Source organism: Protopterus annectens, chromosome 12.part0 (assembly GCF_019279795.1).
Source record: "Protopterus annectens isolate FY-2018-M chromosome 12.part0, PAN1.0, whole genome shotgun sequence".
In the NCBI taxonomy this organism is placed as follows: domain Eukaryota; kingdom Metazoa; phylum Chordata; order Ceratodontiformes; family Protopteridae; genus Protopterus; species Protopterus annectens.
In genome coordinates this window covers 35516173-35529083 of record NC_056746.1, presented here as the reverse complement: position 1 = coordinate 35529083, position 12911 = coordinate 35516173, and the positions used below count along the sequence as shown (strand labels likewise).

The window sequence follows — 12911 nt, the reverse complement described above, 5'->3', positions numbered from 1 at the left end:
TAGCCACTTGATGGTGTAACATATGGCTGTAGGTGATTCAGTCATGTTGACTAATGTTGACAAAATAGGCATGGATAGTTACTGGTGATAAGTGGGTTGAGGACCTGGCCTACTCCAGTGACCAATGCTAATGATGGGAGGGTTGTATATGCTGCTATTGGTGCCCGTCATAAAGCCCAGCAGCCCTGGGTCAATATGCTACTGGCTGGCGGGTGTCTAGTTGCCCATCCTGGGTTACCTGGGATAGCTCTGTTGAGTGAAAGCTGGACGTAAAACCAATCAGCCTACCAAACATGAACTGAGAATTGCTACACTTAATGTAGGTTCACTGACAGGATGCAGCTTGGAAGTGGATGACATGATGATATGGAGAAGTCTGGACATTCTATGTATCCAAGAGATAAGATGGAAAGGCAATGCAGCAAAGCCACTTGGCTTGGGATCCAGAGTCAACTACTCAGGAGGGGGACAGGCTAGAAATGGTGTGGGTATTGTGGTGAGAGAGAGGCTTCAGAAGGCAGTGAGGGAAATCATCAGAATTAGTGACAGACTCATGGCAATCAGACTTCAGTGTAATGTTGGGGCAGTATTCATAATCTCAGCCGATGCCCCACAGCAGGGTTGTGATAGTGAGGAAAAGCATGCATTCAGATAGCAGTTGCAGGACCTACTAGATAAAGCTGGTGAACATGAATTGGTCTTGATAATGGGTGACTTGAATGCACATATCGGGACAGAGAGAACAGGATATGAAGACTGCCTGGGTCCACATGGGGGGGGGGGGGCAACAGGAATAAAGAAGGAAAAGCTATTCTAGACTCTGTCTGCCAAATGGCTTGATAGTACCCAACACATGGCTCAGAAAGAGAGACAGTCACAAGATCACACATGCAACTCAGGTAGACTTGCTCCTAGTAAGGAAAAGGCACTGGGAATCCATGATTGCAAAGTCATCCCCAGTGAAACAGTCAGCCCACAGCATAAACCACTGGTTGCCACAGTCAGCTGCAAGCAGTGGTCAGAGAAGGCTCTAAGGTCAACAGAGACTAGACTGAAGACCTGGAAGTTAAATGGAGAGAAGCTACAACATTTCAATGAACTACTCAGGGCTGTAGCACCCCAAGAAGAGGAGGAAGTAGGTGGAGTTTAAGAAGAATGGCAGCAACCCAAAGCAGCAGGTGTTAGGAACAGATGTGCAGCCGTGCCAGGTATGGAAATAAGGTACAAATGGAAAGCTGCTGGTGGAATGCAGAAGTCCAGGAAGTGATCAAAAGAAAGAAGGAGTGTATTAAAAAATGTGAGATAGAAAAGACCAATCAGGCTAGGAAGGAATGTTGGTTGGCTAACAAACAAGCTAAGAAAGGAGTTGCAATAGCAAAGAATAGGGCATCAGAGGTACCAACGTCTGGAAAATGTCTCAGTAGGTAGTACAAAGTAACTACATCAGGTTACAAGGCAATGACAGAAAGTTAAAGAAGATAGTCAGACAGATTTTATAAGGGATGTCAGCAACAACCTGCTCACTAGTCCACAGGACATCAAAGGCAGATGGAAGAAGTATTTCCAGAAGCTTCTGAATGAAGAAAACCCCACAGAAGCTGTATTGCCCCAAAAACAGTCTACGATGAGAGAAGAAGAGGAGCCCACCCTAGAAGAAGTAAGAACAGCACTAAGGAAGATGAAGTCAGGGAAAGCAGCAGGCACAGATGAGGTCACAGCAGATATGATAAAGATGCTAGGTGAGATAGGGGAAAAGTGGCTCCCGAGGGTACATATAGCAGTGTGGTGAGAAAGGCGTATCCCAGCTAACTGGAGAATTAGGGTAGTTGTGCCAGTGTGCAAAAACAAAGGGGACATTCACAACTGTGGGCAGTACAGAGGGATCAAACTCCTATCACATTGCATGAAAGTTCTGGAGAGGGTAATTGATAAACAGATATGCAGAGTAGTGGAATATAAGATGAGAGATGTGCAGTTCAGATTCAGATCAGGATGCAGCACAACTGACCTGATGTTTACAGTGAGACAGATAGTTGAGAAGAAGCTAGAGATGAGGAAAGAGTCAAACTGGGCATTCCTAGACTTGAAGAAAGCATATGACAAGGTCCCAAGAAAGCTGATTTTGGCAGTACTGTGGTTGTTTGAAGTCCCAAAAACATTGGTAGAATTAGTAAAGGCTATGTACAAGGACCTGATGACTCAGGTACGAACAGTGTTTGGCCTCACAGAGGGGTTCCCAGTCAGAGTGGGTGTACACCAGGGTTCAGCTCTCAGCCCACTGCTGTTCATACTAGTGATGGACTACATTAGCAAACAGGTTGGAGGGGACAGATCAACAAAGTTACTGTATTACAGGCAGACTCTGAGCAAGAGCTTCAGCAAAGGATATGGGAATGGAATGTAAACCTGAAGGAACATGGGATGAAACTAAGCACAGATAAGACAGTGGTAATGGCAGCAAATTGGGGAAATCAGAAGAAGCTGAGAATTGAGATAGAAGGGAAGATTGTGGAACAGGTAAATAGCTTTAAGTATCTGGGAGGATTTGTTGAGGACAAGGGAAGTCTGAATGAAGAGGCCAAAGCTAGAATCAGAGGGGCTGCAGCCAACTGGCATAGAGTCTCAGGTCTCAGGACTCTCATGACAGAAGAATGACAAAGAAGTTGAAAAGTAAGGTATATAAGACAGCGGTGCAACCAGTATTACTGTATGGAATAGAAACCTGGGAAGTAAAGGCAGAGCAGATGAAGATGCTAGAGGTGATGGAAATGAAGTGCCTGAGAAGGGTGGTAGGATGCACACTGTTGGACAGATGAATAAACGAGGACATAAGAGTAAAAGCCAAAGTAGCTCCAATTTGCAGAAAAGATCAAAGAGAACAGATTACGGTGGTTTGGACATGTGCAGGAAAGCAGAAGACAATCTAGTGAAGAATATTTGTGACAGACAGGAAGAAGGTAAGAAGAAAGGACATCCAGCAAAGAGGTGGATGGATTGTGTGAAAGAAGAAGATCTGCAACAGTCAGGCATACATGTTGAAGAAGGCAGGAGTGTGACACTGAATTAACAGAGATGGCAACAGTTAACATGATACCTTGACCCATTGTAGAAAAATGGATAAAGGGGATGGTGGTGATTGTTGTTGCAGTTTTTTTTTTTTTGTTAGGGTTTCAGCCTTTAATAATAGCCAAGAAACCTACAGGCTTTAAGCAATGGACTTCTTGTGAGCATAAGATCCCAAATTCATGTGCCCACAAGGAGTGCATTTATTGCTTAGGACCAGGACATTTGGACACTGATCACCTGGTGTGTGTGGCCTTTAACCCGCGGGCCATGGCTAAGTACCAAAATAAATTAATATTGATGAGTCTTTTGCCTGTGTCCTCTTCTTTAGGGGCTCAATCCCCCCTAAGCATGCTGGCTCCCATTTTGCATTCCTCCAAGGAGTCTTCAGAACCAAGCCACAAAATATCCTGTCCCTCGGATACGACTACCCTGGATGCGAGCACAGCCAGAATAGTGTTGGATCCAAAAGAATCCTTGTCTCTTTCAGCTGTGGATCCTAGTATCAAAAATCCCTCATTGAATCCTTTTGCTTCTGTCCCAGGCAGCTGTAAGTCTTTCTCAGATCCTAGGGCTTCGGAGTAGGAACCAATCCTTTTTGCCATTTCTCCTACTCCAGGGACATCTTCTTCAGCTCTGAAACATTTGAATCCTACTATTAGGATTCATCTACCAGCCTTCCAAACAGAACCAGTCTTTCCAGCCCTTCCTGCTAGTCTTTCAGACACCAACAAAATCCAGGCATGCTTTCTCAACATCCTCCTCTACGTCTTCCCAAAGTCTCACTGAGGCTGATATGGACAGGATGATGTAGAAGATCCTCAGGACATAGATCCACATGGGGGTCCTGCCATCTCCATCCCATCTAAGATCCACGAGTGTTCCATCTTCTACTTTGCAGATTCCTTTTCCAGTCTGTATCTCGGTTTTAGAAACCAAGGACCCTGGTTTCCTGAGAGAGTTGAGGTCGGATCTGAGAAAGCTCCCTTCCTCGACTCTGACTACATCCCTGACCAGCCATGCTCCCTACTTGTTGGATCAGAGTGGGTCCCAGATCCTAGACGTCAGCACTGACTCTGGTGGGGGGGTTGCTTTCTGCTCTGACTTTTTCAGATCCATCGGTTCCCCTTGGGGCTTCAACCTCAACAGCTTGGGTCCAGTTCTGTCAGGAGGCCTTAGATTTGTGGCTGGCTCTGCTCTCCTCCTTCAGTAACTTCGGCTCCAAGGGAGAGGGTCTCCTTGGGTCCATCAGCCTTCTGGGTTGCAGAAAGAGCTTTCTCCAGGATTAGAAAAATGTCTCCTTACTCCCAGGGTCACCCCCGTCCTTCATTGGATCTGAGCAATGAGACCATCATGCCTGCCGTAGGTCAGCCTGCCCCAAGGAGCCTCTAGACCACTCCCCCCCCCCAGGGAGTCCCCCCTTCTTCCGATATCTTTCCAGAGCATACCACAGAGGAGGCCTCTCAGAAGAAGAAGTGTAAAAGAAGGCACAAAGTCTCCCTTGTGGAGTCTCTCATGGAGGACACTGACTTTGATGAGGGAGAAGGAGCCCCTGATCAACACCTGACAATGTCTCCTGGAACACCTTAGACAACAAGTGGCTGGTCCTTTCAACCTCCTTCTTCTGAGTAATCAGTGTTTCTGGAGGCTTTCAGGTTGGGCCCATCTATATCTTGGGTGTCTCCCCCAGCAGATGCCCTGATAGATTTAGTCTCCCGCTGGGGCTGGAAGGAATCAAAGATGGTTGAGCTTATCCCTAAGCATCCTGATAGGATTCTCAGCCAACCTTCTGATTATCCACATTGGAGCAAAGGTGTTCTGGTAGATGCTATTCTTGTTGCAGCAGCCACAAAGAAGGAGCTAGCCAAAAAAACGCCACTGTCCATCCATCAAACAAGGAGTCTAGAGCGATGGACAGACATAGGAAGCACATTTACACCTCAGCTACTTTCACTCTGAGGTCATTGAACTATTTGGCACACTTCACCAGTTTGCAGAGAAATCTGGTCAAGGAGCTAACTAACTTTCTTGCAGAGACCATGTCAGAGGAAGACTTGAAGAAGGTTTCTCCTCAACTGGCTACTCTTTCCTCCCACAAATTCCTTGATGTGGTTGATTTTGCACATGATGGAAGGCACCTTGTGAGCAGCTGGTGCAGGTGTAGCCATTAGGCAGTGGAACCAAGGCAGGTAGGGCACACAACACTTAATTTAATGTAAAATAATAAAAACATGCAAGTTTAAAACCTTTCACTAGAGAGCTTCCTCAGGCATATGAACTAGTATAAGAACAAACAATAGGTTTAAATAGCAGTTTTAAATCACATGACAAATGCAATTAACAAATTCAAACACAATTCTGTTTCTCTCTCAATAAAGGTTTTAAAGAGACAGTAACATTGAGACCTAGTGAAATATGAGCCTTCAAGCATAATCTCTAGTTAAATTCTGCTTTCTCAGTTCTATGTATAATGTCTCCACTTATGGTCTCAAACAATACTTCTGATATCCTGAATTTAAAATTATGCTTTACCCTCTAGGTGAAAGTTTTTAAACTTGCATGTTTTTATTATTTTACATTAAATTGAGTGTTGTGTGCCTACCTGCCTTGGTTCCACTGATTTTTCTTTTCTATGTATGTTTATTTCTGAAGTTCACTGGTTTTACTGGTGGTTCATCTGCTTGTTTCTTCTGACATAGCTATTAGGCGACAGGCCTGAATGCAGCTTTGTGACTTTGCAGAACCCTTCAAGGCATCGTTCATAAATGCCCCCTTTGATGGTTCCTCCTTGTTTGGACTGTCAGTGAAAGACACTAAATCATAATGAACTTGTCTGCTGTGGGGATCAAGTTTTCTACCCTCAGAGGACCTTCTCAAGGAATCAGTGAGCGGGAAAGCAAACTTGGTTCAGAAAGCCTGAAGGATCTTTCCAGGACCCACCCAGGGACAACTCCTCCAGAGGCAGAGAAGGAGGTTTAAATGGCAGACACTGTTCTACAGACATAGGGATCTGCAAAATCAAGGTTTCAGGAAGCTGTTTCTCCACAGACGCTATCAGCACTCCTGAAGTGCTGCACAACTGTTCTGCTCTGGAGGCAGTTGGGGGTCATCTATTCTTGCACTTAGACACCTGGACAAACATGACAAACAGCACCTGGATGCTAAACATTATATCCAGAGGTTATTGCATTCTCTTTGCCCTTCTTCCTCCAGACCCAAAGAGGAAACTCCCCAAAGTACCACCCAGTCTGAGGGAGTATGCTATTCAAGACGTCCAAAAAACTTCTACAAAAAAGAATCATCCACGAGGGCCCAGCCAAACAAAGAGGTTTCAGAACTTATTCTCTCTTTTTATTGCCAAAGAAAACAGGGACCTGAAACCTATATTAGACCTCGGCAGTCTGAATTACTTCATCAAGAAGACAGAGTTCTGAGTGGTTACAGACCATTCCATTCTACCATTTTTGTCCAAGGATAATTGGATGTGCTCAGTGGATCTTCAAGATGTGTACTATCTTATTAAAATAGACAGGTGCTCCAGAAGGCACTTGCACTTTTGGCTGGGAGCCAATCAATACCAGTTCAGCGCATTGCCCTTTAGACTCACCACAGCCCCCCCAGGTGTTTACCAAATGCTTAGCAGTGGTAACGGTTCACCTGAGGCTAAAAGTATTCCAGATGTTTCCCTATCTACATGGTTGGCTCCACACTGCACCAACAGGACATTGACTGCTTTAGTCCAGAAACTTTCTAGTAAAGATCTTTAAACATCTGGGCATCATGATAAATATGGCAAAATCAAACTTGATTCCTGTGCAAAACCTAGAATTCATAGGGACACAGTTGAACCCAACTACACAAGTGGCTTCCTTACAGAGCATCTTATAATGTCTTTAAGACAACAGGTCCAGAACCTATCAGATATATCTTCTCCACCAGCAAATTAATACTTCGGGCTCCGGGTTTAGTGGCAACTGCAATTGTTCTACTCCCATTAGTGAGGTTCTTTATGAGAGTTCTTCGATGGACAATAACAGTTCAGTGATCTGTTCTCTACCAAACACTTTCAGTTCCCATAAAACTGTCTTCAATCTGCAGGAATCATAAAAGGCTACAGTGGTGGATGCAGTCTGATGGCCTGTTTCTAGGCAGACCTTTCTCTCTCCCCACCTCGACAGCCATGGTGACCACGGACTCTTCCCAATATGGGTGGGGCAGCATTACCAAGGAAAGATGGTCCAAGGCATGTGGTCATCCATCGAGAACAATATGTATAATAATGTTCTAGAGATGAGAGCAGCCCTTCTAATGTTGCAAGCCTTTCAGGACATTCTCCCTCTCAGGATAATTACAGCTCATACAGACAACATGTCAATAGTCTGGTACATCAACAAACAAGGAGCAACCCTTTTTTACCCATTGTGCAGGGAGGCCATGAGAGTTTGGGAATGGGTGATATCTTCAGACCGCTTTCTAGTTGCAACTTACATTCTGGGGAAAACCAACATCCTAGCAGACAGACTCAGCAGATCTGTTTTGTCTCCTCACGAGTGGTCCTTCAATCAGTTAGTAGCAAACATGATTTTCAGCATTGGGGCCAGCCTTGTTGTGACCTCTTTACCTCTTCCCAGATCTTCAAGTCCAGCAAGAATTTTGCTGTGATCCCCTCAAGGGGGGGGGGGTGGAGTCACCAAGGGATGCTCTAGTCCACGATTGGCCCCTGGGTCTCTTTTATGCTTACCCTCCTCTTCCTCTGATCCTGAAATTTCTATAGAAAACCAGCAGGTTGAAGAGCTCAGTAATCCTCATTGCCACTTTCTAGCCTCATCAGGCATGGTTCCCCTTTCTTTGGTCTTATCTGAAGTATCCACCTTGGATACTGGATCCCAGACAAGAACTCATATCCCATCCGTCAGACATCCAGCCCCCCAATCTCCACACCCTAAGGTTGACCGCATGGTTTCTCCACTTCCAGTAATTGTAAGAAAGTCCAGGATCACCCCTTCTGTCCGATATATAATCCTGGCCTCTCAGAGGGCTTCCACTAAAAGGGTCTACAACAGTAAGTGGAAGAGATTTTTTGTTTGTGCCTATAAAGAGAATATTGACCCTTTCTCAGCTCCCACTTCAGCTGTTCTCCTTTTTCTTAGTAATCTTTTTCAAGAAGGAGGCAATTTCTCTACTATTAAGCTTTAACTGGCTGCCATATCCAATTTTCATGGTGGAAAGGGATCTTCCTCTCTTTTTTCTTCCAGGTTGTGTAAGGCTTTCTTGAAGGGCATTTTTCTTCCTCGACCTCCAATTAAAGACCCTTCTCCTCCTTGGAATCTCACATTAGTGCTGTAAGGCTGTACCCAGAAGCCCTTTGATGTGGCAGATAATTGCGACATGAAATTTCTTTCCTGGAAAACAATTTTTCTAGTAGCAATTATCAGAACTTCAACCTTTATCAGTGAAACCTTCTTACATCATGTTTCTTAAAAATAGGGTATCATTAAGAACAAATACTTCCTTAATGCCTAAGGTAGCCCCAGAATTGAACATTAATCAGTGAATTCGGTTACCAGTTTGTTTTCCCAATTTCTCAAACAAAGGAGAATATATTTTGCATCTTCTAGATGTTCACAGGCAATTATGTTTTTATCTCCACAGGACAAAAATGTGTAGGAAGTCTGATCAGCTGTTTGGCTCTTTCTCAGCAAACTGTTCAGGTCAAGCAGTTTAGCCAAATGGATTATGGATTGTATTTCCTTCATTTATTCACTAAAAGGTATTCATTACATCAACTACCCAAGGATCATTCCACCAGATCTATATCTACATCATCTATGTTCTCTTCCAGGGCTTCAATTGATGAAGTATGTGCTGCAGCCACTTAGTGTAATACTCACACCTTTGTCTCACATTATAAATTGGATATTATTTCTAGGAACAGGGCATCCTTTTTTTGACTGTACTCTGGCACATCCTTCCTTGAGGGCTGCCTAGGAGTTATGTAGCTGGAGACTCTGACCCATCAGTGAGGAAGAATGAAAAGAACAACATCAGATTTAAAAGTTATGTACTTACCATAACAAAGTATCTGTGTTGTCCATTTTCATTCTTCCACATGTCCCTCCCAGCCATCCCCTGGCCTGGTGCCTTTGAGAAGTCCTTGGAGGAAATTCATAACCCTTAGGTTCTGGGTTTGAGCCTCAATTATTTTCTCTTCTCTGTACTAGTAATTTAACCTTTTGAGCTATAGGGCAGCAAACTCAATCTGGGGAGTTCGAGAAGGTGTGATGCATTGTGGGAAGAGGGAGGTGCTTGAGTCCCAGAGCATTAAGTCTGGAAAAAGCAGCTGAGTTGGATCCGATGTCAGATCTGAGACCCATCAGTGAGGAAGAATGAAAATGGAAAACACAGATACTTAGTTATGGTAAGGTAAGTACAACTTTTAATTACTAAACTTTCAATATAATGAACAAATGGCCAAACACACTGCAATCATGTCAGTTCTCCATGTCTGTGTAGTGTTTTTCTTTTCTCCGTAAAATAATTTCATGGTGTAACAGTAATGCAGTGTCTCTCGGCTTGTGTCCCTAGACTGACACTTTTCAAAAGACATTTACAAGTTAGCCACATGTGCCTTCATGCGTTTGCAGACATATCTCATTATGTCCTTCTAGAGCATTGCAAAGAAGGCATTGCTGTACGAATCCTGTTTTTACCTAATATCCTTCTAGAGCATTGCAAAGAAGGCATTGCTGTACGAATCCTGGTTTTACCTAATAATTATGTCCTTCTAGAGCATTGAAAGAAGGCATTGCTGTACCAATCCTGTTTTTACCTAATATCCTTCTAGAGCATTGCAAAGAAGGCATTGCTGTACGAATCCTGTTTTTACCTAATATCCTTCTAGAGCATTGCAAAGAAGGCATTGCTGTACGAATCCTGTTTTTACCTAATATCCTTCTAGAGCATTGCAAAGAAGGCATTGCTGTACGAATCCTGTTTTTACCTAATATCCTTCTAGAGCATTGCAAAGAAGGCATTGCTGTACCAATCCTGTTTTTACCTAATATCGCTGTCTGATGTAAACCTTTCTAATGTCAGAGAACCAACAAGGAAAGCCCAACCACTCACACCACTGCCAAGCAACTTCAGAACTGAACTGGTTCGACTTTTCCCACTATCTCAGTTATATCCAACTAACTCTAGCCATAAACCTATTTTTAAACCCAACACCTATCCAGCACTCTGCTTCATCCTACAAACTTATACTCCTACATGAACACTTAGATCCTCAAGCAAACAACTTTTAAACGTAACCAAATTCAACAAAAGAGCTAGACAGTGTCTGTATTCCCGTAACATTGCTAAACTTTGGAATACCTTAGCCTCCCACATAACTCAGATTGACTGTATAAAAATCTTTAAATCAGTACTAAAACGCCATTACCTCAATAACCCCTCTTGCCCCTGCAAAACAAACAGGCCACCTGAAAACTGCCCCATAATTAATTTGTGTTTGTGAAATGTTGTATAGCATGTTTTATATTGAAGGGGAATTGAACTTCTGTCAGAACACAGCTATGCGAACTCCTTCTAACACATACTATGAATGGTACTGTTGCATATGTCTGCTTTTTATATATGTAACTTCTTCTGCCTTGTATGTTGCGATGCTAAGTCTTTTAATAATGTAAACTTTGTATTGTACTGTATTATATATCTCTGCTTTCATATACGCAACTGCTATTATCATTTTTGTTAAATTTGTGTACTTCTGCAGTACTTTGTACAGCTTTTCTCCCTGGGCCTCCACTGAAAATGGGTTACAGACCCAGTGGACTTTCCTGGTTAACAAATGTCAGAAAATAAAATAAAAAAAAAAAAAAAGAAAGAAATCATGCAAGCACATTCTGCACCCTTTGATTGATATTTGTGAAAACCTGTCTACATGGCTCCATACTGCTTTCATCTTGTAAAATGGTGGTAGGCATATTCCAGGAAAGGTAGGGGTCAGAATAAGGGTAACATTACAGTGGGTAGTTACCATGGGACACAAAACTTGATGACTGACCCAGAAATGAGGAGCTGAAAGTCTTAACCAAAATCATTATGATCCTTATTGATATCAGGGTATTTGTTTTGGGGGCCTAGCATGGTATTTCTGATGAGGGAGACCATGCAAAATGTAAGTCAGGGATAAGAGAGGGCTGAACCAGTCATTAGTACATAACAGGCATTGGTGGAAGCCAGGTGTTGTCTTCTTGCTTGGGGGTAAGACTCATATATGATATGATGGACAAGCTGGGTGGGTTAGAATATACCAAATGCAGCCTTGATGGGGAAGGGAATATTCAAGTAATTTCAATTTTTGACAAGTAAGATGGAGAAGTAGGACATGACTAATCCCTGACGGAATTCAAGTATACTGGCATGAGAGTGGAATGAGGGGAATGCAGGGAATTCTAATTTACTGAGGGGGTTATGAAGGTAAGTCCATTCAGCACCAAAATGGGTGCATATCAGACTGTGAAGGATAATACAGAGGGTACAAGGCTTTAGATGGTGCACTGGTCAATGCTAAACTGAGCAGAGAGGAGTAAAAGGCACCAACCTGGCAGTATGGGGGTGGGAGATGGGCACTAACCTGTTTGACTGAGAAGAGCCAAGTTCACAGGTCCCTGGCAGTCCAGGGGGGTGGGCACCATTTGTTGACTGTTTTTGGTGGTGGTGCTTTGTGTGATTTAGAGAGCTATGTTTTTAGCATTTGCTGGTGAAGAGTCTGTATGCCCTCTACTTTTTCATCATACTGTGCCAGACCCTCTGTCAGCAGCTATCCAGGTGAATGATTTGCACACCTGCTGTACTTACATGCCATGACTGTAGTACTGCTGAAAAAGTATGAAGGCTTGGTCATGGAAGAACTTAGAATCTGCATTCTCCTTGATACCTCTTATGTACAATTCAAGCTTAGAGGAAGTATTAAGTGTCTGAGAATAACAGGTTGTGTGCTTATCTGTGTACCATTTCACAGCACCTTTATTTGGTTTACTAAAGGATCTTTTCCCACTTTCTTATAGTTGGAGCTGAAGTCACATCTTTATTTAAAATATCTAAGCAAACACTTTATTTTTCTCTCCAGTGTCAAAGCTTGTTGGTTGGCAACTGTGTTTTGATGTTTCCAGTTCAGAGGTCAGCACTGGTCTCCCATTTCCACTGTCAGGATCATCAAGGGCTGCAGTATATTTGAAAAAGCAGGACAATGGACTTCAGCAATACGTGTTCGAAGCAGCTTATAACTACACTCGACAGGTAACATATTTATGTATTGCATTCATGAGACTATTAGCATTTATATACTGCTGTATGTATACAGACAACAGACTCTTGTGTTACATTTTGGACTTGATTCTAAGCATTCTAAGGAAAATCTTGCAAAGTGTGTTACCAAACCTCAGTAGTGTAAATGCTGCCCAGCCATAGGTGAAGGATAACCAGAGCATAAAATGCTTCTACTAAACCCACAGGATGGCTATCTCAGTCCTTACCATCATCAGACAGCCAGAAAAACAGGGGAAGAGAAAGGTAGATTGGTAATCGTAAGGAGCTCACAATCAGCAGGGAATAATGAAAAAGATAAAGAAAAATTTACAACGGGTGAAAAAAACTTATAATTATTTAATACCACAGGAATAACTGGAACTTTCCCATCCTTCTACTTAATATCCTTCCTTTGATTCTGTGATTATGGATTCATATGTTTATTGAGTGCTACTAGGCAAAAGATCATCCAAGCTTTATTAAGCCTATATAGTGCAGTCCTACTGGTAAACTGAACTGGGCTCTCCCTCTCTTCA

At 43.0% G+C, this 12911-nt stretch overlaps 1 protein-coding gene across 1 annotated transcript in view; it reads left to right on the top strand.

The window, feature by feature from the left end:
* The window catches only part of LOC122816125, a gene marked incomplete in the record, with an annotated part of 1432330 nt that overhangs the window by 347233 nt on the left and 1072186 nt on the right, over positions 1 to 12911 (top strand). Inside the window, 1 exon segment of the mRNA XM_044088884.1 lies at positions 12197 to 12366. Within this exon segment, the coding sequence (XP_043944819.1) occupies positions 12197 to 12366 (170 nt within the window).